At 44.8% G+C, this 26,139-nt stretch overlaps 1 protein-coding gene across 6 annotated transcripts in view; it reads left to right on the forward strand.

Moving 5' to 3' along the window:
- The first annotated feature begins 1 nt into the window (after nucleotide 1).
- flvcr1 (FLVCR choline and heme transporter 1) overlaps nucleotides 2-26,139 on the forward strand; it is a 47,911-nt gene continuing 21,773 nt past the window's right edge. For all 6 annotated transcript variants that reach the window (XR_011947748.1, XR_011947750.1, XR_011947749.1 and 3 more), the window contains exons 1-6: nucleotides 2-773; nucleotides 8,677-8,821; nucleotides 11,035-11,172; nucleotides 12,259-12,326; nucleotides 13,339-13,442; nucleotides 24,361-24,471. Coding sequence is in view for 1 of the 6 variants with exons in the window: in XM_072508836.1 (XP_072364937.1) it covers nucleotides 165-773; nucleotides 8,677-8,821; nucleotides 11,035-11,172; nucleotides 12,259-12,326; nucleotides 13,339-13,442; nucleotides 24,361-24,471 (1,175 nt within the window). In the remaining 5 variants the exon portion in view is untranslated. The remainder of the gene's footprint in view (nucleotides 774-8,676; nucleotides 8,822-11,034; nucleotides 11,173-12,258; nucleotides 12,327-13,338; nucleotides 13,443-24,360; nucleotides 24,472-26,139) is intronic.

Genomic DNA, 26,139 nt, shown 5'->3' on the forward strand with positions numbered 1-26,139 from the left:
GCATCATCCAGAAGGTGGTTGTATGAGCAATTCATTTGTACAAAACCAACTTCAATTTTTGAGAAACATAAAATTCTAGCATCTAGAAATAGGTTTTAGTTTACTGAGCAAAATTAAACAGTATATTTCATATATCAGCGAAAAAAATAAAGCAAAAGGCAACAATGGTGGATTCCGCTGGAACAGGATGCGCTGGCACAAAGACTAAAGATGTGGTTGTAAACGGCATTAATGGCCATATCGAAAGCGCTATGCAAGACGGAAAGACCGTGAAAGGTGTTAGAGCCCCGGAGGAGAGGGAAGCTATGCTGACCGGCGATGTGAAGCCGATCCAGACGCAGATTTACTGCAAGCGGTTCCTCATCCTAGCCGTGTTCAGCCTCTACTCCATGGTGAACGCCTTCCAGTGGATCCAGTACAGCATCATCGCCAACATCTTCTGCCATTTTTACCAAATCTCCTACGAGCAGGCCGACTGGCTCTCGGTGGTCTACATGCTCGTCTACGTGCCCCTCATCTTCCCCGCCGCCTGGCTGCTGGATAAGAAGGGCTTGCGCACCGTGGCGCTGCTGGGCTCCGGCCTCAACTGCATCGGAGCCTGGATTAAGATCGCCAGCGTGAGGCAGGACCTGTTCGGGGTGACCATGTTCGCCCAGACGGTCTGCTCCATCGCTCAGATTTTTATCCTTGGGTTGCCCTCTAGAGTGGCATCAGTATGGTTCGGGCCTAAGGAGGTATCTACAGCGTGTGCTACCGCCGTCCTGGGTAATCAGGTAAGGAGCATAGAGTGTGAGGGGCTTACTGCAGATTCGCGGGCATGTTTTTTAAAGAGGACATCGGGGTGCGGGCCCCCTCCCAACGCCGGCGCTGCGGAAAATCCCACCCGGCCGTGGGTTTTGGCGGGACGGCCGCCATTCGACACGTTTCCGCCCGGGGTGGGGGTGCGTTTCGCTCGGAGAATGTTCCACAAGCCGCGCCCGTCCCTCAGCGAAACCGGTCACGACTCCTCTCCCTAACGCCCCCTTTCCCCACCCCAGTCAGGCTGGAGCGCGATCATATTTGAATCGTCCTCAAATCGCTAAAACATTATTATTGCCGCTCCCCGCCCCAAGAACAGAAATGACCGGTTTGGCAACCTCGGGCGGGTTGTTTTTTTAAATAACATCCACAGGCAGATGTTTGAACTTGGCTTTATCTTGATTTCCAAGTCGTTATCTGCCAGTTGCATACCCTTCCCAGCCACGATGCCAGCTTTTCCAAGACCACATTTACTCCCCCCGCCTCCCAGCTGTGTCGCGCTTTCATGAACACGTTCGTTTCTTAAGTGGAATTCATCACCAACGTGATTAAAGCAGGAAACCTTCAAAGAAGATGGCAGCTTAAGAGAACACGGCAGAAGAAAATGGTGTCCTGACTAACATCCAGTTTGAGTTTGTAATCGGTATCTTGCACCCATTGTTTAACGAGTTTTAACAACGAAATCAGAGTACATGGGCAATCTTGCACAAGATCCCTTTTTCTTTAAAAAAAAATCGTTCACTGGAGGTAGATCAGCTGGGAGCTGCTTCCTCGCCCTCCTGCCTCGGCAGCTTAGAATGACAGGTCATATGGAGCAAGTCATTATTTTTGTCACCACAAGTTCCTGAAACTCTGGTCTTTTATTGGAACCAGTTTGGTCAGTGAGCTTTCATCTGTTTGAAGGATTGGCTATTTGAGTCAGAAGTGTGATAATCCTTCATTTGCTGCACTTTTTGGGTCACTCTTTTTTGATATTTCCAGATTTCTTATCCGCGTTTTGCAATTACTACACAATTTAGTCAATGTTATTTTGAGGGGTTGATGAATTTAGGTTGGCAAAACCCCTCCCCATTCTGTTCAGGCAGTTTTATCACCCTATGATGCTCTCTATTTCATGTTCTTAATGATTAATTCTGCATCTGTCAATCAGTGACTTTTTTCACACCCTCCATTCTTACTTTTTTTGATTGGGGGTTTTACATGTCACTACATTTGGTGTCCACTGTTTGTTTGAACGGCCATTTTTGTTACTATTTGTGTATGCTTAACATGTCTTCTATTTTTTCTTAAAATCTGACAATAAAAATTTTTATGGAAGGAAAATTTCAGAACATTTCTGTGCGGTATGCTGAACTTAATAACTAAAAAATTCACGAAATGGGAACAAGGATCTCCTATAATTTTTACAGCTGATACAGATGTTGATCAGTTCTCTTGGACTGAAGGAGAAAATGGATTCAGACATTGAATTTTCTGATTGATTCAGACATCGACATAACAAGTATGCCATTCTGTTTTTAATATTAAGAGTAGCAGAAACAGGTGAGACAGACTCTTGACACAGATATGAGCAAACCTTGTGCTGAAGAAAAACATAGAATGTTTAGACCAGCTAGACAGAAACTACAGTGAGCCGCTAGACATGTGTATGTCAGCTTCCATAAATAAACAGCTGCATGAAAAATCACGTGATACCATCCATGGGCATAGATTGAACATTGGAAACATCTGATTTGCAAGCTTCAGGCATGGAACAAACGCAGCATTGTAATAACACCCATAAACAAATAGCATCGTCAAATGTTTCTGATGGTAATAACTCCTGCAGAGAACAAGTACCCTGCCAGAGGCAAACACTGCAGAATGTGCAATAAACAAAATTGCTTTGCATAATTCTGTCATTCCAAATCATGGAACAGTTCTACAAAACAACGGAACCCAAGACTTCAGAAGACGGTGTACGAAATAACGCAACCAGAGGGTGGTGACCTAGGCTTTCCAGACCTTAATACAAAGTAGGTGATGAATATGTCAAGTAACCTATTCAAATCACTGGTGATTGAGCAAGGAATGATAGACACCAGAGTAAGTGCAAGCTTACTCAACAAGAGTGCCTATAACAAACGAGCATCAACATGTTTCATTGGATGGCAGCCAGCTCTGGTTGAATAATACATCTTGTGATACTATTCGGAGCCACAGTTTTTGAAACTTTACCTCCTCACAATACTGTAGAATTAGCTCCCAAATCCAGGTACATAAATATATTTCAGAAGTTATGAACAACGTAATAATGGAATTTCTTCAGCATCATTCCAAAATGCTATCCAACATACTTTATTGGCACACCTGGATACCGATGTTCCATGCAGCCCAAGTGAGGTAAGAAGCCTACTGGGAATGATAAATGATTGTGCCAGATTTATACCTGATTTTTGCCACAATCACCCAATCCATTACATGAATTAACACAAAAATTGTTAGTTGCCACTGGGAGCTGAAACGATGACTGTTGAGATACAGAAGAACCAAATAGTGAGTAACACAGTAATGGCATACTTGCACCCAGCCAAGTTGGCTGAATGTTATGATAGAGGCAAATCTAGTAAGCCTGGGAGATATTCTTTTGTATCCAAAGGTTCCAGTTTCTGGATACAGCTGGTGTAATCGATTATTCAGTCATTGACACCTGACGTACATCATTTACTTAAAAATAGAATATGGACTGACCAGCACATGGAGCTTTGGACACTTTCATTTATACAATTTCTCGTGCTCAATCCATATGGAGACTGATCAATAAACTTCTCCCTGATATGACAACTAGAATCACCAACCTTTAGACTGTTTATGTAATAGTTTCATGAGCAGATTAAAATGCTGCATCACACTCCATTTTTACTTCATCCTCACTGGCATCAATCTGCACCAAAATTAGTTATTACTTCATTCAAGAGCAGTTTGAGTCAATCTGGAGGGTGGAGGAGTCCAACTTTTTTGTTTGGTCTATTTTCTTGATTTTTCTCTCTCAACCTCTGGAAGGGGGGATTTCATCGGTGCAATATGCTGTGGTAGCCCTCCACTGTCTTTTCCACCATTGGTTGTCCTTATTTATGAATTAGGATAATAAGCGTGGGCTATTCGATTCAGGAACGTAACTTCAACTCCTTTTGTCACCAGGTTCCCACAATTGCTGTAAAATTCCACTCGTTGTTACTGGACCAGTAATCTAAAGGCCTGAATGAATGATCTAGTGATGAGTTCAAATCCTATACTGGGAGCTGGAAAATTTTAAATTCAAGCTAATCTGGTAAACCTGGAATAAGAGAGTAGTTTTAGTCATGTTTACCCTGAACCTACCTAATTACCATAAAATTCCCTCTTATTCCTTTGACTTTACCTGGTATGGCCTGTATGTAATTGACCCAACAATGTTGCTACCTCTGAATGGTCCTCTGAAATGGCCCCTGTTGTCTCACTGCTGCAACAAAAGTTAGAATAAAGCTGCATGGACCAGCTGTTATCAGCTCTAGACAAGACATCTGATTCAAACATGACCAAGCAAACCCAGTCAACTCTGCAAAGCCCTCACATCCAAGGGCTTGTGCTAAATTTGAGAGAACTGTCCCATAGACTTGACATGCGACAGCTTGATACAGTCAGGTACATAAAATGAAATGTTTCAACCAATGTCCAAAACGGCATCATCACTCCCTGGGTCTGCCTGTCCCACCAGAGATGGCTAAACAGTGCGTGCAGTGAGGAAGGGCTAATCCTGGAAGCACTCAACATTGACTTTGGACACCATGAGGTCTCACTGGATCAGCTTAAAGTTGAATAATCGAACCCCTTGTTGGTAAATCTCTCAGCAGTTGAATTTGTCCTTCCCCCATTTTAAACACCACTGACGAAGCTCTGAGGGATTGTGTAAGGGCACAAGGAGAGGTTTCAATGTCCTGTCATCAAGAATTGCTTGGTAGCACCACTGCTGATCAAGTATTGAAGGACATCACTGCAGAATTGGTGTAATGGCAAGTGATTAGAAAACCTAATTGTCCTCGTCCTTACCAATTTACCTGCCACAGTTGCGACTGCCCAGTATTGGTGGAGTGATCACTGCAAGGTCCTTGTGGAGGCAAAGTACTGTCCTCGGACTATGGACAGCCTCCATTGTGTTGCATCGCACCACAACTGTAAAGTGGGAAAGATTCCGATAAGATCTATCAGCTCAACTGGACAGCCTTAAGACCCTGTGGGCAATCAGCAGCAAAATTATATTCCACCGCAACCTATCCTTCTGGTTCAGCATATCCCTAACTGTCCCTTACCTGGTAAAGCTGCAGCACAGGACTACATGCATGCTAAACCTGCTAGTCATCGCTAAGTGATTAAATGACATTGAAACAAAGCTCTGCAGTTCTGCCATACCCAATTATGGTGCAATTAAACCATGAATAGAGCAGGTGTGGGAATAGTGGAAGAATAGGAGGAATCTTCCGTGATGGCAGAGCCCATGTTGAATGCAGAGAACAAGGTTGAAGCACTTGCTTTGTCCAGAAGTGGCGGCAAAGTAGTATGCACTACTACATTATAGTGCCAGGAACCCAGGTTTGATTCAGACCTTAGATGACTGGAATTCATGCTCTCCCTATGTCTGCGTGGGTTTTCTCCCACAGTCCAAAGATGTGCCAGGTAGGTGGATTAGCCTTGCTAAATTGCTACATAGGTTAGATGGGGGATAGGGCGAGTGAGTGGGCCGGGAGTTCTTTCAGATTTGATTGGCCAAATGGCCTCCTTTTGCACTGAAGGGATTCTATGGAAAGTGCTGAAAGGATATCCATCTCAGTCACGTCCTGAGGTTCCCCACCATCATCTATGCCAGTCTTCAGACAATTCTATTCACTCCACCTAATAACAAGAAGCAGCTGAGTGCATTGGATTAGGCTATGGGCAACAACAGCATCCTAGCTGAGGTGCTGAAGTCTGGAACAAGCAATCCCTCTAACCATGATACTGCTTTACAGCTGCAGCTGGCAGCAGGGGAAGTTGAGGGTGATTTCCCTGCTGGCTAAGATCCTACCTAACTTAAAGGAAGATAGATAGGGTTGTTACCTGTGTCCTACTTCCATCTATTTGCCTTTTCCCCCATCATAAGGTTAAAAAAAAGTAATTATTGCAGTTTGAAGTCTCATTTGCATCTCCTCCAATGCGAGTCAATAATGACTCCAACAAGTACATCTAGCCACGTCCTCTTGCCACTCTGGCATTAAATTCTGGGGGTCATCATTGATCAAACATTTAAATGTACCAACCGCATTATATACTGTTACCACAACAGCAGGTGAGTATTCAACACTAAGTGACTTGTCTCTTGACTCCAAAAATCCTTTCTTGAGGTAGACAATTCAGGTGGGCAAGGAAGACTCAGCTTGCCTGGGTGGGTGCGGCTCCAATAGCATAACTTGACCCCATCCAGGGAAAAGCAGTCTGCTTGATTGGCACCCTTTCCAATGCCTTTAAATGGTCAATCTATCCACATTTGGTGCACTGTGGCTGCAGTGTGTGCAATCTGCATGATGCACTGTAGCAACTCACCAAGGCTACATTAACAGTACTTCCCAATCCTCTGGCCTATACCACTAAAGACGGACAAGAGCAATATTCGCATGTGAGCGGCATCTCCAATTTCTCCTCTGAAATCTTGTACTATTCTGACTTGAATGTATTTCTGGGTCAAAGTCCTGCAACAACTTCCTTACAGGAGTACCTTCACGGGGACTGCAGCAGTCACAGGTGGACAATAAATGTTGGTCTTGCCAGTGATGCCCACATCCTATAAATAAATTCTGCTGTTGAGTGGCTGTTCAGCTACTTCAGAAGTTGGTTAAGAGTGTGATATATGTGTTATATTCTAAGTCCCTGTGGCGCTTCGATACTCACCAACGCAGCCATGATTCAAGTTGGATTCAAGGGGAATTGGATAGTTCAGGTGCGAAAAACCCTGTCCTCCGAGGGATCCACATGCACACTTTAGTGGTGTTTTTTGAGCAGAAATTATTTCCCACTCCACCCAAGTCTTCAAGATGGTGCAAAAAATAAAATGCCTACCATTTAGTAATACTTGATCTTGTTTTTTGATTTCTTCAGGCAAAATGTCACCTGTTGCATTCTCAATGAATGGGAAGAGCAGGAAACCTTTATCTAGCAATTTTGGCGTTTACTTAAGTTTTCCTTTTCTGGTTTTGCATTTTTGTAAAGGCGCCTTCCACCACCTTTATTTCGTTTGAGCGTTGTGTTTCATTTAACAATAGAAAATACAGCTACTCGGATCTGGCAAATAATGAAAGATACCTAACGAAACTACCTTTCTATATGCGACATGTGCCAAAATTAACTATTAAACTTCAAACGAGGCTAAATTATAGTTCCCAGTTGTGAAGTTTCTGATTTTAATATTTGTACAAAGAAGTTGCCAACAGTGGCTAGGCTATCTGTAGGAAGAAAAACTTATTTTATAATACATCAGTTCTGGTTTGTTCCAAAAGCTGGGATTATCCCCACCAATAAAATACTCCTAGCTGCTAAAAAGGAAACCGCACTGAACATCAGCTCTGTCTTCACCGATTAGACAGGCTGTGAAGGGAGACCCAAGACAGATGAAACAATAAGCGATCAAAGGCCACAGGTTTAGTGAAGAGATGCTTCAAATGTAGACCTTGGGCTGTGTTATCCTTGGCATGCAACTATTGTGCTTTTCTAATTGGGAGTCCTAATGAGCAATTGATTCTCCTTTTGAAGTGATATTTTGTAATTCATCAAAATATCGATTGGAATCTTTGTATTTTGAAGTAGATGGGTTTTTTTCTGTTCATCAGTGTGATCGGTTCATGAAATATAAGCAGAATCTCATCAAAGTAGCATTTTGTGCATATAGAACATTACAATGCAGTACAGGCCCTTCAGCCCTCGCTGTTGCACCAACCTGTGAAACCACTCTAATGCCCATCTACACTATTCCGGTCACGTTCTGCAATGTTTGTATTTCTTCATTCAAAATAATGTGACGATTACATTTTGACTTATTCACCGTTAATGCTTTTAGGTGACACTTAAATTTCAAGTAGATTATTTTGAGAATGCACAAGCAATTTAGACAATCTTAGGTTTAAATGAAAACTAGAAAGTATTTGCAAATATTAGTGTTTTGACCAAAATGAGGTCTTGAGAAAAAACATTGAGCGTAACTAGCTAAATTCGACAATCTAGAGTTTCTTCCTTGGGCGCAACATGGAAATTAGACCTGAAAATGTGTCTAATGTTTTCCTTGTTTTGCTAATGTCAAGTACTCCCAAATATCCTCCCAATCTTATTAGAATGCGCCCAAATTCAAAATGGGTATTAACCAGTTGAATGCTCAGGAAATGCCAAGCCCATTCATGTGCAACATATTTAAGAAACTAAAATGTTCAACTTGTACTGTGCCTTCAGAAGTATAAATCAGGTCTCAGGATAAATTGAGGAAATGCACTCCAAAAATTGAAGCTGGCTATAATCTTGAGGTGTTTCACTGCCCCCTCTCCAACCTCCAATGGAATGTATTTGCAGGGCACTCATTCAAGATCAATCTTATGGCTGCAGGTTTAATTACTGGATGTAAAAGAAACTTGGGCGTACTGTAGTTGGGTGGATAGCTCACTCATGGTCAACAAACCCCCCCCCCCCCCACTCTTCCCCCCCCCCCCCCCCCCCAATCATCTTTGAGCCTATGTAATTAATTAAAATGAAGTGGAGACTTTTGAACTCAAATTACCATTATTGAATCTTCCTAACTCTACAATAGATGCTATATTTTTATATTTGATTTGTTTTTTTTCACAGCTTGGTGTGGCTTTTGGTTTTCTTTTGCCTCCAATTTTGGTGCCTAATACTAAAGATGATATTAACCTTATGGCAAAAAATATAAGTGTATTGTTCTATGGAACAGCAACAGTAGCCACAGTGCTCTTCATCTTGGTTGTAGCAGGTAAGTTTATTTTGTTCTAAGAATTTGAAGTCAAGTGACAGTTTATATTGATGGCTGGTACCGGAAGGTTTTTTAAAATTCATTTGAGTTTGTGGTTGCTGGCTAGACTAGCAGCATTTATTGCCCATTCCTAGTTGCTGTTGACTGGGTGACAGCTGCTTTCTTGAGCCACTGTCATCCTTGATGTGTAGGTACACCCACATGTGCTGTTACGGAGAATTCCGGGATTTAGGAACGGTGATATTTCCAAGTCAGGATGTAGAGTGACTTGGAAAGGAATCTGCATGTGGTAGTGTTCCTCGGTATCTGCTGCCCATGACATAGATGGTCGTGATCATGGGTTTGGTAGGTGCTGCCTATGGGACCTAGGTGAGTTCCTGCAGTGCATCTTGTAGATGGTACATACTGCTGCCACTGTTCACCTGTAGTGGGGGGAGTGAATGTTTGTGGAAGGAGTAGGTGTTCTGGGTGGTGTCGAACTTCGAGTGTTGTCGGAGCTGCACTGATCAGATACATTGAGATTATTCCATCATGCTCTGACTTGTGGCTTTTAGATGATGGACAGCCATTGAGGAGTCAGGCGGTGAGTTACCGCAGGATTCCAGCCTTGGAGCCACAGTATTTATATGGCTAATTCAGTTCAATTCCTGGCCAGTGGTAACCATAGGATGTTGATAATGGGGGTTTCAGTGGCGGTAATGCCAGAGAATGTCACGGGGTAATGGTTAGATCCTCTCTTGTTGGAGAGTCATTGCCTGACACTTCTGTAGTGCAAATGTTACATGCCACTTGTCAACCCCAACTTGGTTATTGTCTGGGCCTTGCTGCATTTGGGCATGGACTGCTTCAGTGTCTGAGGAGTTGCAACTGGTGCTGAACATTGTTCAGTCATCTGCAAACATCCCCACGTCTGACCTTCTGATCGAAGGAAGGCATCTGATGAAGCAACTGAAGGTGATTGGGCCTAGGACACTACGCTGAGGAATTCTCATATCCACAGGCTTGATATAAAAAATAACGTGCCATGGTGTAGGAGCACTAATTTTTTTACACCATGAAAAACAAACATTTACTCCTGAATAGGAAGTCAGCAGCTAACAGCATGAGTTGTAAGAGGCTTTGTTGGAATAACGTTCTGAAATCATGTAATTACTTGCTGAACCACACTGATTTAAATTTGTGTCCAGTAACTCGATAAGATTGATTTGGCAGTTATAAAGATACAGACTACAATCAGAATCACATCTGATATTGTTTGGTAAAGCATCAAAGCTGCTACAGAAGTCAACCATGGATGTTCAAGACATGGGTGTGATGCCAGAACATCAGAACATAGTGCTTTGCTTACAAAGAGATACAAAATATTTCAAGGCCATTTTGGCCAAATTAAAGCAATGATTTGCAGTGCAGCTAAACTCAGGAAGCTCTTATGGTGCAGTGAGTAACGTTCCTGCATCTGATTAGAAGTTCCCGGTTCAAGTCTTTCTGCAGGACCTAATGGCCACAAAGCCAAACCAGTTGCTTATCAGCCTGTATGTCCTTCCAATATGCCTGGTGGCAGGCAGTAAGAGCAGGTGCATTTCCTGGTCAGCAATTCTGCAGTACTTTACCAAGCACAATTATGGAGTAATCCAGTGGAAATGCATGGTTGCCAATGCCCTCTTGGGGCATGATACCAGGAGGAGGGGTTCTGGATATCCTATGTTCAAATGAAACTTAATGCATTGTTTCACATGACTAATGTTAAATTATAAATAAACCTTAGGACTTCTTGGTGATCTCTAAGTAGCTCCTGGATTAAAGTATCTGGGCCAAGGGTCTACTGTTTTTTCCCTTGTTAGAACCTGCTGATGCATGAGCTAGAATCTGGAGATCCATGTAGAAATTGAAAATGCCTTGCCTTAATGTACAAATAGATTTTGTAAAGAAATACAAATGAATGCTAATATTTCAAGAGAATAGAAACTCACCATTCTAGAATTGATACAACCCCCCCCCCCCCCCGACCTCCATAATATATATTTACAACACAGCTGGTTAGTTTAGCTGCGTAATTTACTTCTCTCCTGGTCCCTCTATCGCCCCCTATAATCGCATGGTGATAATTGAAGCCGCACTTATCTACACACAATCATGGTTTTAGTTTTTGATAAGCTGAAATTTTATGAACTATGCTTTGTTTCTTGATTTTCTTTTTTTTTTTCTTCCAATAGTATTCAAGGAAAAGCCTCCACTTCCTCCAAGTCAATCCCAAGCAGTGCTTTTGGATACTCCTGATGATTATTCCTACAAACAATCAATTATAAACTTGTTCAGAAATGTTCCATTTGTGCTGCTACTGCTAAGTTATGGTGAGTAATTCCATAATTATTGTTTTAGATTGGATTATTCGGCATTTCAGCAATATGTTTCAAACCGTTCACTCCATTCTTTTGTTATAGTTAACCTTTACTTCGTTGAATGTTCTGTATAACTCAGTGGTCCGTTCTGAAGTTTTTCTAATTTTCTTGATCCAGGTCTTGTCATAGAAAATGACTCGCAATATATATAAATTACCAATTACTGTTGAAAGAAAAGTACTGAAATACTGTGGTGCCACCATGGCCTTGTAGAAAAACACTAATTAACTAGTGTGATTTTTCTTTTGCTTTCATAACCGATAGTGTGTTTGCCTGAGTGCATGGTCTTGTGTCCAAGTTTTGCTTTGTAACTTAGTCTGCTAACAATTCACTGGTATGCATTACTTCTTAACCATTGAACACTTCAATTTTGCTGAAAAATGAAAGGATTTTACATTTATAAAATACACTGTTTTTAAAATTTATTTTTGTTTATCCTGACTTTGAAAATATTTTGAGCATATTTCCAAGCAACCCATCCCCCCCCCCCCCAACTCTGGTTTCCTGGAGGTGGTTACTCTTGTGTTGGCGTCGAGCCTAATAGGTGTTTTAAGTCCTCTGGTAGCTTGTCATTCTTGTGAAAGCCTTTGCAATATAGGCAAACTCATTTAACTGAATGGCATTGCAGCTGACCCTGTCCTAGCTCTATGTTTGGGTTACTTTCCAGGATAATTTCAGTGGCTGAAGCTTAGGGTTATTTAACCCAGGTACTGCAATGAGATGCCTAACTAGCACACAAAGAAAATTCATATACTGGTTGATGTGGTTTAGTTAATGGCATACTTGTTTAAATTTTATCGAGGGTTTGTAGTTTGTTTTGGCTATGTGGTCCAATGTGTGTTGATTCCCAGCATGCATTAATTGGACATGTTGAGCATAGGGTTGATTAAGACTTCCAAATATTTTTCAATGCCATCTAAGGAAGTAGCAAGAAAGATGGAAGTACACTAAAATTAAGTTAGCTAAATAAAATTCATAGTTTTAAGAAATTGATTGTTATTATCAGCTAAGGTATTACATATGTTATTATTTTTTTAGGTATACTGACGGGGTCCTATTATTCTGTCGGAACACTATTAAATCAAATGATCATTACTTACTATGAGGTAAGTTGATAACCAGTATATAAAAAAAACTTAATTTTTCTTGAAATGCTACCTTTTATTAACCATAAAGCAAATGATTTATTTGTGAAATGTTTGATCTCCATCGGCAAACTGCATGTTTACTTGGACCAAAATTCAGTGGCCTTCTTTCCTTAGCAAAAAGTAGGTTTCTGAAAGCTCATTACTTTTAAAACAGATACATTTGTAGGCATGTGGCATATTTTTGGTTTAAATTTTATTAATACTGAAAAAACATATTTTAGTTTTTTTTTAAAAAAAAGCTATTACAAAATTCTCGAGACAGTTACTAATTAAATTGGGTATGAACTGAACGTAAGCAGGTAGTGTTTTAGGATTTAAGCCCTCACTGATGATTGAATCCGACATTAGCAAACTTTGCTACATGCATTTATTTAACTCTATTAATGTAGTTGCATTCTCTCATACACTGTTTCTGTCCACCATATTAGTTTGCTAAAGAGTCGACACTGAATTTAGTTCTTGATTCCTTATTGTAAGAAGTCTTGCAACAGCAGGTTAAAGTCCAACAGATTTGTTTCAAATCACTAGCTTTCGGAGCACTGCTCCTTCCTCAGATTCACCTGAGGAAGGAGCAGTGCTCCGAAAGCTAGTGATTTGAAACAAACCTGTTGGACTTTGACCTGGTGTTATAAGACTTCTTACTGTGCTTACCCCAGTCCAACGCTGATATCTCCACATCATTGATTCCTTATGGTGATTTAGAGCTCCACGTTCATATTACTTCTCCATCCTTCATTAATTAATTAATCCTTTATTAATTGTGTGTATAGTATCAGTTTTCTACACATTGTTACAGCTGCCAAACTACTTTGACTTTCATTTCTTTTCATAAAAGAAAGTCACTTCCTAATGGATTCTTCAGCCAAATTGGTACAAACAGCCATAGTTGCCCTCTGACCTAAGACGAGAAAGTTGTAGTTTAAATGCTAACAACGAACAATATTTCAGTTCAGTCTGTTTTTATTTCAAGGGAGAAGAATTGAATGCTGGGAGAATTGGACTTACTTTAGTGGTATCAGGGATGGTAGGTTCCATCATCGCTGGTTTCTGGGTGGACCGTACAAAGACATACAAGTGAGTATAATTGTGTCAGCACTCACTGCAGTTAGTGTAAGTGGTGAAGAAACCAAATTTGACAATGCTCTGTAAGCATTGGATACGATTATTCCAAGCTTCAGGCGTCAGACTAAATGTGATAATGACTCAGCATGTTTGTGCACATCCTTGATTTTCAGTACTATACTTCTCAAACTTTTTTGCTGCTGCCAATTTGTGTGTGGTTTGTTTAAGCATTGTACCGTTAGGCCTACAAAAGAGTCCTATCCTGTAAATAGCTTATGGATTGTGGCAGGAATGACTACTACACTGACTAAACTATGGCTTGCAACCCAAGTATTTTACCACTATATCTGAGGTCTTGAATTATTAGGTTTCTGCTCATTGAGATTATAATGTATAAACACTTTATGAAAATAACATTCTGCTTTCAGTTTGTATTGTGGTAATCTGCATGTATTTTAGAATGTAAATATATTTCTTTATAATGTGTGTCTTTCTACTCTTTCTCTCCTCTCTCTGCCCCCTCATTTCTTCCGTATTATTGGCTGAAAAAGCTGACCCATCCAATCTGGATAGAAATCTGGTTCTTCAATCTCGAGACTTTTTCCTTTGCAAAGCTATTTTTGGACTCCATCCATCCCCTTCTTGCCATTCAGTCTTTGGTTAGATTTAATCCCAAACTGGCATTTTAACAGTTTTTCTCCCTTACAAACAATAACCCCCCCCCCTCGTAACAAAAAAAAACAAAAACGAGAAATCGCGCAGAGCAAGATATATACATGGCAAAATGATATATTTACACAGCTTTGTACACTGGCCCTCACCCGTACGTGCCAGTTTCCCCAACCCTTCATGTTGTCTCTTGCTCATCCACCCTCCCAGGCAGTCTCTTTTCCCACCCCCCCCCCCCCAAGGTTGCTGCTGCTGCTGACCGACCTTCCTCTAACGCTCCGCGAGGTAGTCTAGGAATGGTTGCCACCGCCTGTAGAACCCCTGCGCAGACCCTCTCAAGGCAAACTTAATTCTCTCCAACTTTATGAACCCAGCCATATCATTTCTCCAGGCTGGGGGGGCTTCGCCTCCTTCCATATCAGCAAGATCCTTCGCCGGGCTACTAGGGACGCAAAGGCCAGAATGCCGACCTCTTTCGCCTCCTGCACTCCCGGTTCGTCCACTACTCCAAATATTGTTAGCCCCCAGCTTGGCTTGACCCGGACTTTCACCACCTGAGATATTGCTCCCGCCACTCCTCTCCAGAACCCCTCCAGTGCCGGGCATGACCAAAACATATGGACATGGTTCGCCGGGCTCCCTGAGCACCTTCCACATCTGTCCTCTACCCCAAAGAACCTACTCAACCTCGCCCCCGTCAAGTGCGCTCTGTGGACCACCTTCAATTGTATCAGGCTGAGCCTGGCACATGAGGAGGAATTAACCCTACCTAGGGCATCAGCCCACAGACCTTCCTCAATCTCCTCCCCCAGCTCCTCCTCCCATTTACCCTTCAACTCTTCTAGCAGCGCTTCCCCCTCTTCTTTCAACTCCTGGTGTATTTCCGACACCTTGCCCTCCCCGACCCATACACCCGAGATCACCCTATCTTGAACTTCTTGTGCCGGGAGCAACGGGAATTCCCTCACATGTCGCCTCACAAAAGCCCTCACCTGCATACATCTAAAGGCATTTCCCGGGGGTAACTCGAACTTCTCCTCCAGTGACCCTAGGCTCGCAAACGTCCCGTCGATGAACAGGTCCCCCATTCTTCCAATCCCCGCCCGATGCCAGCTCTGGAACCCCCCGTCCATCTTCCCCGGGACAAACGGGTGGTTACCCCTGATCGGGGACCACACCGATGCTCCCATTGCACCCCGGTGCTGTCTCCACTGGCCCCAGATCCTTAGCGTTGCCGCCACCACTGGGCTCGTGGTATACTTTGTCGGCGAGAGCGGCAGCGGTGCCGTCACCAACGCCCCCAGGCTCGTTCCTTTACAGGACGCCATCTCCATCCTCTTCCATGCCGCCCCCTCTCCCTCCATAACCCACTTGCGGATCATCGCCACATTTGCTGCCCAGTAGTAGCTCCCCAGGTTTGGCAGCGCCAACCCTCCTTGGTCCCTGCTGCGTTCCAGGAACCCTCTCCTTACTCTCGGGGTCTTATTCGCCCACACAAACCCCATAATCCTCCTGCCTACTCTCTTAAAAAAGGCCTTCGTGATCACGATGGGAAGGCACTGACACAAACAGAAACCTCGGAAGGACCACCATTTTGACCGACTGCACTCTACCCGCCAGCGAGAGCGGTAACATGTCTCATCTTTTGAAATCCTCCTCCATTTGCTCCACCAACCTCGTCAAATTCAGTTTATGTAGGGTCCCCCAACTCCTGGCTATCTGGATCCCCAGATACCGAAAGCTCCCCTCCGCCCTCCTCAGCGGTAGGTCCCCTATCCCTCTTTCCTGGTCCCCCGCCTGTAATACAAAGAGCTCACTCTTCCCTACATTGAGCTTATAGCCCGAAAACTCCCCAAACTCCCTTAGAGTCTGCATAGCCTCCACCATCCCCTCCATTGGATCCGCCACGTACAGCAACAGGTCATCCGCAATTAGCGACACCCGATGCTCTTCTCCCCCTCGGACCACCCCCCTCCATTTATTAGACTCCCTCAATGACATGGCCAATGGTTCGATCGCCAATGCGAACAACAGGGGGGACAGGGGGCACCCCTGCCTTGTCCCTCGGTACAGTCGAAAGTACTCCGACCTCCGCCGGTTCGTCACTACACTCGCCATCGGGGCTCTGTAAAGGAGCTTAACTCAATTGATAAACCCTACCCCGAACCCAAACCTACGCAGCACCTCCCAGAGGTACTCCCACTCTACTCGGTCAAAGGCCTTCTCCGTGTCCATAGCTGCCACTATCTCTGCCTCCCCCTCCTCCGATGGCATCATTATCACGTTAAACACATTGGTGTTTAGTTGCCTGCCCTTTACAAATCCCGTCTGGTCCTCGTGGATTACCCCCGGGACACAGTCCTCGATCCTCGTGGCCAGCACTTTTGCCAGCAACTTTGCATCCACATTGAGGAGTGAGATCAGCCTGTACGATCCACATTGCAGTGGGTCATTGTCCCGCTTTAGGATCAAATAAATTGTCGCTTCCGACATTGTCGGGGGCAGGGTCCCCTCCTCTCTTGCCTCATTAAAGGTCCTCACCAGTAGCGGGGCCAACAGGTCTGCGTAAGTCCTGTAGAACTCCACCGGGAATCCGTCCGGTCCCGGGGCCTTCCCCGCCTGCATGCTCCCCAAACCCTTGCTCAGCTACTCCAACCCAATTGGTGCCCCCAAACCAGCCACCTCTTGCTCCTCCACCCTCGGGAATCTCAGCTGATCTAGGAATCGTCTCATCCCCTCTTCCCCCGCTGGGGGCTGGGATCTGTACAGCTCTTCATAAAAGGCCTTGAATACCTCGTTTATTTTCGTTGCACTCCGAACCGTGGCTCCCCTTCTATCTTTGACTCCCCCTATTTCCCTCGCTGCCATCCTCTTACGGAGCTGGTGTGCCAGCATCTGACTAGCCTTTTCCCCATACTCGTAGGTCGCCCCCTGCGCTTTCCTCCACTGTGCCTCCGCCTTCCCTGTGGTCAACAGGTCAAACGCCGTCTGGAGCCGTCGTCTTTCCCCAAGTAATCTTTCCTCCGGGGCCTCTGCGTAACTCCTGTCCACTCTCAAAATCTCCCCCACTAACCTCTCCCTTTCCATACCCTCTGTCTTCTCCCTATGAGCCCTAATGGAAATTAGCTCTCCCCTGATCACCGCCTTCAACGCCTCCCATACCACCCCCACCTGCACCTCCCCGTTGTCGTTGGCCTCCAAGTACCTTTCGATACACCCCCTCACCTTCCCACACACTCGTCCGCCAGCAGTCCCACATCCAGCCGCCACAACGGGTGTTGGTCCCTCTCCTCTCCCAGCTCCAGTTCCACCCAGTGCGGGGCATGGTCCGAAACGGCTATAGCCGAATACTCCGTCCCCTCCACCCTCTGGGTGAGCGCCCTACCCAGATCAAAGAAATCTATCCGGGAGTAGGCTTTGTGTACATGGGAGAAGAAAGAAAATTCCCTGGCCTGTGGCCTTGCAAACCGCCATGGGTCCACTCCCCCCATCTGATCCATAAACCCCCTAAGTACCTTGGCCGCCGCCGGCCTCTTTCCAGTCCTTGATTTGGAGCGGTCCAGTGCTGGATCCAACACTGTATTGAAGTCCCCTCCCATTATCAGGCCTCCTATCTCCAGGTCCGGAAAGCGCCCCAACATGCACTTCATGAATCCTGCATCATCCCAGTTCGGGGCGTATACCACCCACGTCCCTTGCAGCCTACCGCTCACCATTACATATCGCCCTCCATTGTCCGCTACAATAGTCTTGGCCTCAAATGACACCCGCTTTCCCACCAATATTGCCACCCCTCTATTCTTCGCGTCCAGTCCCGAGTGGAATACCTGTCCTACCCATCCCTTTCTTAGCCTGACCTGGTCCGCCACCTTCAGGTGTGTCTCTTGGAGCATGGCCACGTCCGCCTTCAGTCCCTTTAAGTGCGCAAACACTCGAGCCCTCTTCACCGGCCCATTCAGGCCCCTCACATTCCACGTTATCAGCCGGATTGGAGGGGCTCTCACCCACGCCCTGCCGACTAGCCATCTCCTTTTCTGGGCCAGTCCCGTGTCCACGCCTCACTCACCCTCCAGTCCCCAGAGGGGGGACCCCCGTCCCGACCACCTCTTCTGTGTCCCATTCCCTTTCAGCCAGTGCAGCAGCAACCCTTTTTCTCCCCCCCCCCCCCCGCTAGACCTCTGTCTAGCTTTTTTGCTCCCCCCATGTACTCCCGTAAGTCAGCTGACTCCTGCTGACCCCTGCTTCCCCCACCGTCCCATTGACCTCCCCGTGTGGGAGTCTCCCAATCCATATGCATTCCTTCGTTCCCCTTCTCGCCTTTCTTCGCGCGCGCGGGAAAACACCCCGCGCTTTCCAAAGCCCGCTCCGCCCCCTCTGGCGCAGCTCCTGTCGCGGCCTTGTCTCTCTCCCCCAGCCCATGTAACATTTCCTGCGTGTAATTGACCCCCTATATACAACAACCATCACACATCAAACACCAAAACATCCCCCCCCACCCTCACAAACCCTCAGGTTATGTAGAGTCCAACTTTTCGGCTTGTACAAAGGTCCACGCCTCTTCAGGCGTTTTGAAGTAATAGTGTTGGCCCTTCTATGTGACCCACAGTCGCGCTGGCTGCAGCATTCCGAATTTCACTTCTTTCCGGTACAACGCCGCTTTGGCCCGGTTGAAACCCGCTCTCCGCTTTGCAACCTCCGTGCTCCAGTCCGGGTATATTCGGATCTCTGCATTGTCCCACTTACTACTCCGCTCCTTCTTGACCCATCTCAGGACCCACTCTCTGTCCATGAACCGGTGGAACCTCACCACCATCGCCCTTGGCGGCTCATTTGCCTGGGGCTTCTTCGCCAGCACCCGATGTGCCCCGTCCAACTCCAGCGGCCTCGAAGGGGCCTTCGTGCCCATCATTGCCTCGAGCATCGTGCTTCTGTATGCCCCGGCATCAGCCCCCTCCACTCCCTCAAGGAGACCCAGGATTTGCAGATTCTTTCTCCTCGGCCTGTTCTCCAGGTCTTCGAGTCTTCCCGCCCACCTCTTGTATAGCGCCTCGTTCTGCTCCACTCTCACCGCCAGGCCCACGAGCTTGTCCTCGTTCTGACTGACTCTTTTCTGTACCTCCTGGATCTTAGCTTCGTGGGCCTTCTGGCTGATCCCAAGTCCTTCAATTGCCGAAAGCGTAGGCGCCAACATCTCCTTGCGCATCTCCTCGCGCTGCTCCTCGAAGCAGCGCTTGATGAACTCCTGCAGCTCCCCTTTGTCCCTGGCCGCCGCCATTTTGTTTTCTTTCCCTCGCTTCTCCCGTTGCTCCAGTGCCGCTCCGTTGGCCGTTACACTTCTGGTCCGTTTCATAGAAGTTGGAGGGGGACCTCTCTCTTCCCTTCCCCACGGGTTGCGTCCAAAAAAAAAAGGTTCGGTTGGGGCTCCTCTAACGAGCCCGAAAGTCCGTGGTAGCGGGAGCTGCCGAATCGTGCAGCTTAGCTCCGCATAGCCGCAACCGGAAGTCGAGAGGGAATCCTTTTGGCAGTGTTCACTTCACCAGTCTGCCCCAAAAAGTCTATGGAAACTCCTGAAAAAGGTCTGCGAGTCGGTTCCAGACTGGAGCTGCCGAATGCGCGACCTACTCCTTCATGGCCGCCACCGGAAGCCTCGTCCCTGCTTCTTCATTGGCCTTGGTAGATCTTTTCACAGTTGTTCCCTCTGCTGCTAGAATTCACCTTTGATAGAGTCAAGTCAGATTGCAGCTTTAAGCTTGCCCTTCCCCCGCTTGCATGCTGGAAGAGGCTTTGGTCTATTCCTGCAGCTCAAGCCAAATCTTTTACTGTTTCTGCCGGGTCTGGTAGCCAAAAGACATAACATTCCTGGGGGATGCTGCAGTCTTCTTCCCACACTGGGAAATGTCAAACAAATGCCGTGGGGGCCCTGTAAAAGAGCCCAAAAGTCTGTTCCAAGCGGGAGCTACCGAATATGCGACCTAGCTCTGCATAGCTGCACCCGGAAGTTCAGTAACTAATTCCTTAATCAGTTATCCTAATATTCTACAACACAATGCCTAAAATTCTAAGAGTCAGCTAATTAAAGAGTGAGAGAATAATCATTGAAGCCTACTTGTGACACGCGATTGTTATTATTATTAATGCAAAATTGCAACAGAAAACAGGAGCTCAATCCGTATCAAAATTTAAAGTTCATGGATGGGCAAGAAAATTAGCCGGATTTTTCCGAGGATTTCAAATTAAATCCTTTATTGATGTACAAGTCCAGTAAGCACGTCACCTGGCCATATTCTTAATAGCTTATTGTAGAGCACTGCTGCTTCACAGCTCCAGGGACCCAGGTTCAATTCCCGCCTCGGGTGACTGTGGAGTTTGCACTTTCTCCCCGTGTCTGCATGGGTTTAGTTTGGGTGGTCCGGTTTCTTCCCACAGTCCAAAGATGTGCAAGTTAGGTGAATTGGCCATGCTAAATTTCCCAAAAGGTTAGATGGGGTTATGAGGATAGGGTGGAGGCATGGGCTTAAGTAGGTGTTCTTTCCAAGGGCCGGTGCAGACTCGATGGGGCGAATGGTCTCCTGCATTGTAAATTCTAGGAGTAATCTGAATATTTGTGCCCAAATTCCCAAGTCAAATTTGTTATAATTGACTGAACGAACAATGGCAATTCATTGCAATTCTAATTGTTAACTGGTATTTCAAAGCCTGAAACAGGACCTGAACATGTTTTCGCTCGGTTTTTCAAAAACAGAACTAGGATTTGGTTAAAATTGAGATTAATGCAAGCTACTTGAATTGCTGCGTTCGTATGGACTTGCACAGTGTGCAAGTGTTTACCAACCACAACCCATGAATGTCCACAATTTATGATGAGCCATTGGTCCTCTGCCATAGTACTTACCATTCATTCTCTTAAACCTGGTTTGCCTGCCGTTGGCCCATATCCTTTGATAACTTGATGGAAACAAAGCCAGCAGAAACTGGGAATTTGAAATAAGATTTGTTCGTTATGCCATGGCCACAATTAGAAAAAAATTCCAAGCATTTAAAGAGGCCTTTCAATTGTTAATGCTCAGTCCAAGCTCCATGGCAGCCAATGCTCTCTGAGCATGTGACTCTGCTGGGGCCATGACCCACAGTTTGGGGAGCCCTGATTTAAACCATGGTGTAAATTTGGGACATCTGCACTTTATCTTGCAGTATAACCGAAGCGTCACATCTGCACCTGTGTCTTACGCAACACGGTAGCATTGTGGATAGCACAATTGCTTCACAGCTCCAGGGTCCCAGGTTCGATTCCGGCTTGGGTCACTGTCTGTGCGGAGTTTGCACATCCTCCCTGTGTGTGCGTGGGTTTCCTCCGGGTGCTCCGGTTTCCTCCCACAGTCCAAAGATGTGCAGGTTAGGTGGATTGGCCATGATAAATTGCCCTTAGTGTTCAAAATTGCCCTTAGTGTTGGGTGGGGTTACTGGGTTATGGGGATAGGGTGGCGGTGTTGACCTTGGGTAGGGTGCTCTTTCCAAGAGCCGGTGCAGTCTCGATGGGCCGAGTGGCGTCCTTCTGCACTGTAGATTCTATGTTACAATCCCTATGAGTAAAGGCCTATATTCCATTTGCCTTATGGAATACTTTTTGTACGTTATTTGCATTTACATTGGCCTTTTTTTCATTGTAACATCTATAATAAATGTTGGACCTTTAGATGGGCATATATTCTGTGCGCTAGAAGATGGGTCGTCAGTTGCACTTACGTTTGTTGAAGGAAGAATGTTGGCCAGGATACTGGGAGTTTCTCATGGACCAGTATGCAATAGTGTAACTCTTGACTCCAGTGGGGAACTGTAGGGGTAAAATGTTGACCGTAAACCAGAGTTTGAAGGAGTTATTGCACATTTGTTCACTTCTCTAACCAAAAAATAATTTATATTTATTACAGTAGCCCAAAATTGGTGTTTTTATTACATTTAGACTTTACATTTATTTTTCAAAATGGGGAACTTTGTAACCCTTTTTGCCTGTGCTTTGTGACAGTGGGCAGCAGTGTCTGTTCTATTGTCTGCTAACATCAGTCATTGAAGACTATTACTCACTGACGTCAATTAGTGGGCAATAGTGAAAACGTTCTGATATGAAACAACTCTTCAGCCAATTGTGTTTAGCATTTCAGTGAAAGGTATGATTTAAAAAAAACACTTAACACTGTATCAACCCTATTAGAAATATGTCTGCTTATATGTACATAAATTGGCATGAACCAATGGCCCAGAATTTGCTGGGGAAATTAAGTTTAAGGTGCATGCCATTTTTAGTATGTAAATTATCCAGCAATTTGTGATAAGGACGGCAGCTCATCATCAACCTCAGAGTTTCAGGAAATGGATACATTTACACAGCAATTACCAATTACTTTGGCCATAGAGAGTTGGTGCTGGTACTTGGAAGTGTTGGGATACTTTGAATTACTCGATTATGTTCCTACAATGTCTCTCAACTCCACTAGCACAGAAAAGGATTTATTAAAACTGGAAACTGATTCATGCAGGTAGCAAGTTATTCTTCAAATTTTTTAAAAAACAACTCTTGCTTTGGATTTGGTTTGGTTATTGTCACATGTACCGAGGTACAGTGAAAGGTATTGTCCTTCCTACAGTTCAGACAGATTGTTCCACACATGAAAAGAAAATACATAGGGCAAACATAAAATACACAATGTGAATACATAGACACAGGCATCGGTGAAGCATACAGGAGTGTAGTACTACGACTCAGTAGAGACGTTGTGTGAGGAGATCAACACACTCCGTAAGGGTCGTTTAGGAGTCTGGTAACAGCAGGGAAGAAGCTGTTTTTGAATCTGTTGCGTTTTCTCAGACTTTTGTATCTCCTCCTTGCCTGCCCGATGGAAGAAGTTGGGAAGAGTGAATAAGCCGGGTGGGAGGGGCCTCTGATTATGCTGCCCACTTTCTCAATGCAGCGGGAGGTGTAGACAGTGTCAATTGATGGGAGGCGGATTTGTGTGATGGACTGTGCAATGTTCACGACTCTTTAGTTTCTTGCAGTCTTGGGCCGAGCAGTTGCCATACCAGGCTGTGATGTAGCCAGATAGAATGCTTTCTGTGGTACATATATAGAAATTTGTAAGAGTCGTTGTGGACATTCCGAATTTCCTTAGTTTCCTGAGGAAGAATAGGCGCTGTTGTGCTTTCTTGGTCGTAGGGTTGACGTGGATAGACCAGAACAGATTGGCGATGTGCACACGTAGGAAGCTGTCAACCATCTCGGCCTCGTTGATGCAGACAGGGGTGTGTGCAATACTTTGCTTCCTGAAGTCAATGACCAGCTCTTTAATTTTGATGGCATTGAGGGAGAGATTGTTGTCGTTACACCACTCCACGAGGTTCTCTATCTCCCACATGTATTCTGATTCATTGTTGTTTGAGATCCAACCCACTACGGTCGTGACGTCAGCAAACTTGTAGAGTGAATTGGAGCCAAATTTTGCCACACCGTAATGTGTATATAGGGAGTATAGTAGGGGGCTAAGTACGCAGCCTTGGGGGGCATATTGAGGACTATCGTGGAGGTGGTATTGTTGTTTATCCTTGCTGATTGTGGTCCATGGGTCAGAAAGCAGAGGATCCGGTTGCAGAGTGAGGAGCCAAGTCCTAGGTTTTGGAGCTTCGATATGAGCTTGGTGTTGAAGACGGAACTGTAGTCACTAAATAGGAGACTGATATAAGAGTCTTTGTTGTAGACATGCTCCAGGGATGAGTATAGGGCCAGGGAGATGCTGTGGATCGGTTGTGGCAGTATGGGCATTGGAGTGGATCTTTCCTTTTATCTGTTAATCTAATCTTTTCTTCCCTCTATTTCTTTCTGTATCTAATTTACTCTAAATCACCCTACATTCTTCTGTCATTTCCTGTTTTTTGTCCTTAAATCTTATTGGTTAAGGAGAATAGACTGTTGGTCCTGTCATTCACCAAGGTCCCAGCTACCCAGTTGTAATTCAATTTGCAACACATCTTTTGGGCTGGAGGTAAGGGGAAAAGTCTAAACTAGCAGGGCACGCTTCAGCAAATTCTGGGCCAGTGTCTCTTTCAATGTTCCCTTGAAAAATTTTGAATACTTATCTAGAAATTTGTTCTTAGCAAACATACTTCTTCATTTGTTAAATATGTGCATGTTTTCCCCCAGTTGTCCAGAATTAATGTACTGATATAAATGTTGTATGGGAACCCGGTCTTAAATTATTTTTCTAATTTGCAGGCAAACCACCCTTGCAGTCTACATTATCGCATTTATTGGGATGCTCGTTTTCACCTTCACATTAAATCTTGGTTACCTCCAAGTAATCTTTGTCACAGCAGGTTCCTTGGGGTAAGAAACCATTCTTTGTTTCAACGAAATAGGCCCTGGAATGTCCTTAGTGTGTTTTGTCTATCTCTTTACAAATTCAGAAAACTGAGACTGTCATTGCGTCTACTGTCGCAATGAAAATGTTAATTGTCAGAAATGTTATATTGAACTGATAGTTTGAAGCTGTATCTATTTTAGATTAACTTGTTAAATGATCATGTTAAATTTGCAGCTGGATTAACTTAAATCTTTTAAGATACAGTATTTAATCATATGGAAATTTGCCAGACCATTTTGGTGACCCTCTTCTCCTTGCCAACTTTTCTGCTTGCTCCATTGGCATTGACTCCTTGATGGGGTCTAGTTTCAGATGGGTTATGTGTAAACCTTGATGCAGATTATCATCAGAGTATTCTTCATTTGGTATCAGATTTCAGTCCTACCTGTACCTACTCACTTAAATTTTCTGTAAGGGTCAAACTGAGATTTTGTCGTCTTTCCATTCACCCCTCTACACCACAGGAGTAAGGTCCATTCTATTGTCTATACCCCTCTATTGGGTAAAATTAGATAAAAACGCAGGAACCTCATCTCGAGCTATTCACTAAATAAACTTGTCGAGTCACCAGGGGAGACTGATGATTCGTCACCAGATGTATTGTAGTGAGTGAGCAAATACTGGTAATTAGGTGACTTTTGCAGCTTACTTTTTTAATGCTGTGAGTTGGTAATTTTTGGAAAGGTGTAACTATATCTTGGGATTAGAATTCATAGAAGTACTAATTCAGAATCCCCGCAAGTGCAGTGACAGCACTGACAGCAGCTCGTACTCGACATCTCCAGTCTGACTTTAAAAGACTTGCAGTCAATAAAAAGGAAACTTTTTTTTTTTAAAAATATATTTTATTCAAATTTTTCGGCCAAACAAAACAATACAAAGGTTTTCCTTTTTACAACAATAAAACAATATAAATAACAGTGGCCGTTTTAACAAATAAATAAATAATATATAAACTAAATGGCAACTGCCATAACAAAAATAATAACTCTCCAAAAATAAAATCAAACAATCCATTATACATAACCTAGTACAAATATCTATACAAAAACACCCCGGAGGGCCCACCCGAGCCCCCCCCCCCCCCCCCCCCCCAGGTTGCTGCTGTTACCTTCCCATTTCCTTTATCGTTCTGCGAGGTAGTCAATGAACGGTTGCCACCTCCTGGTGAACCCTTGAGCCGAACCCCTTAGTGCGAACTTTATCCGTTCTAGTTTTATAAATCCTGCCATGTCATTTATCCAGGTCTCCACGCCCGGGGGTTTGGCTTCCTTCCACATAAGCAATATCCTTCGCCGGGCTACTAGGGACGCAAAGGCCAAGACATCAGCCTCTTTCGCCTCCTGCACTCCCGGCTCTTCTGCAACCCCGAATATAGCCAACCCCCAGCCTGGCTCGACCCGAACCCCCACCACCTTCGAAAGCACCTTTGCCACCCCCACCCAGAACCCCTGCAGTGCCGGACATGACCAAAACATGTGGTTGTGGTTTGCTGGGCTTCTCGAGCATCTCCCACACCTATCCTCTACCCCGAAAAATTTACTGAGCCTTGCTCCGGTCTTATGCGCCCTGTGTAAAACCTTGAATTGTATCAGGCTTAGCCTGGCACCCTACGACGAGTTTACCCTACG

Source organism: Scyliorhinus torazame, chromosome 1, assembly GCF_047496885.1.
Source record: "Scyliorhinus torazame isolate Kashiwa2021f chromosome 1, sScyTor2.1, whole genome shotgun sequence".
In the NCBI taxonomy this organism is placed as follows: Eukaryota; Metazoa; Chordata; class Chondrichthyes; order Carcharhiniformes; family Scyliorhinidae; genus Scyliorhinus; species Scyliorhinus torazame.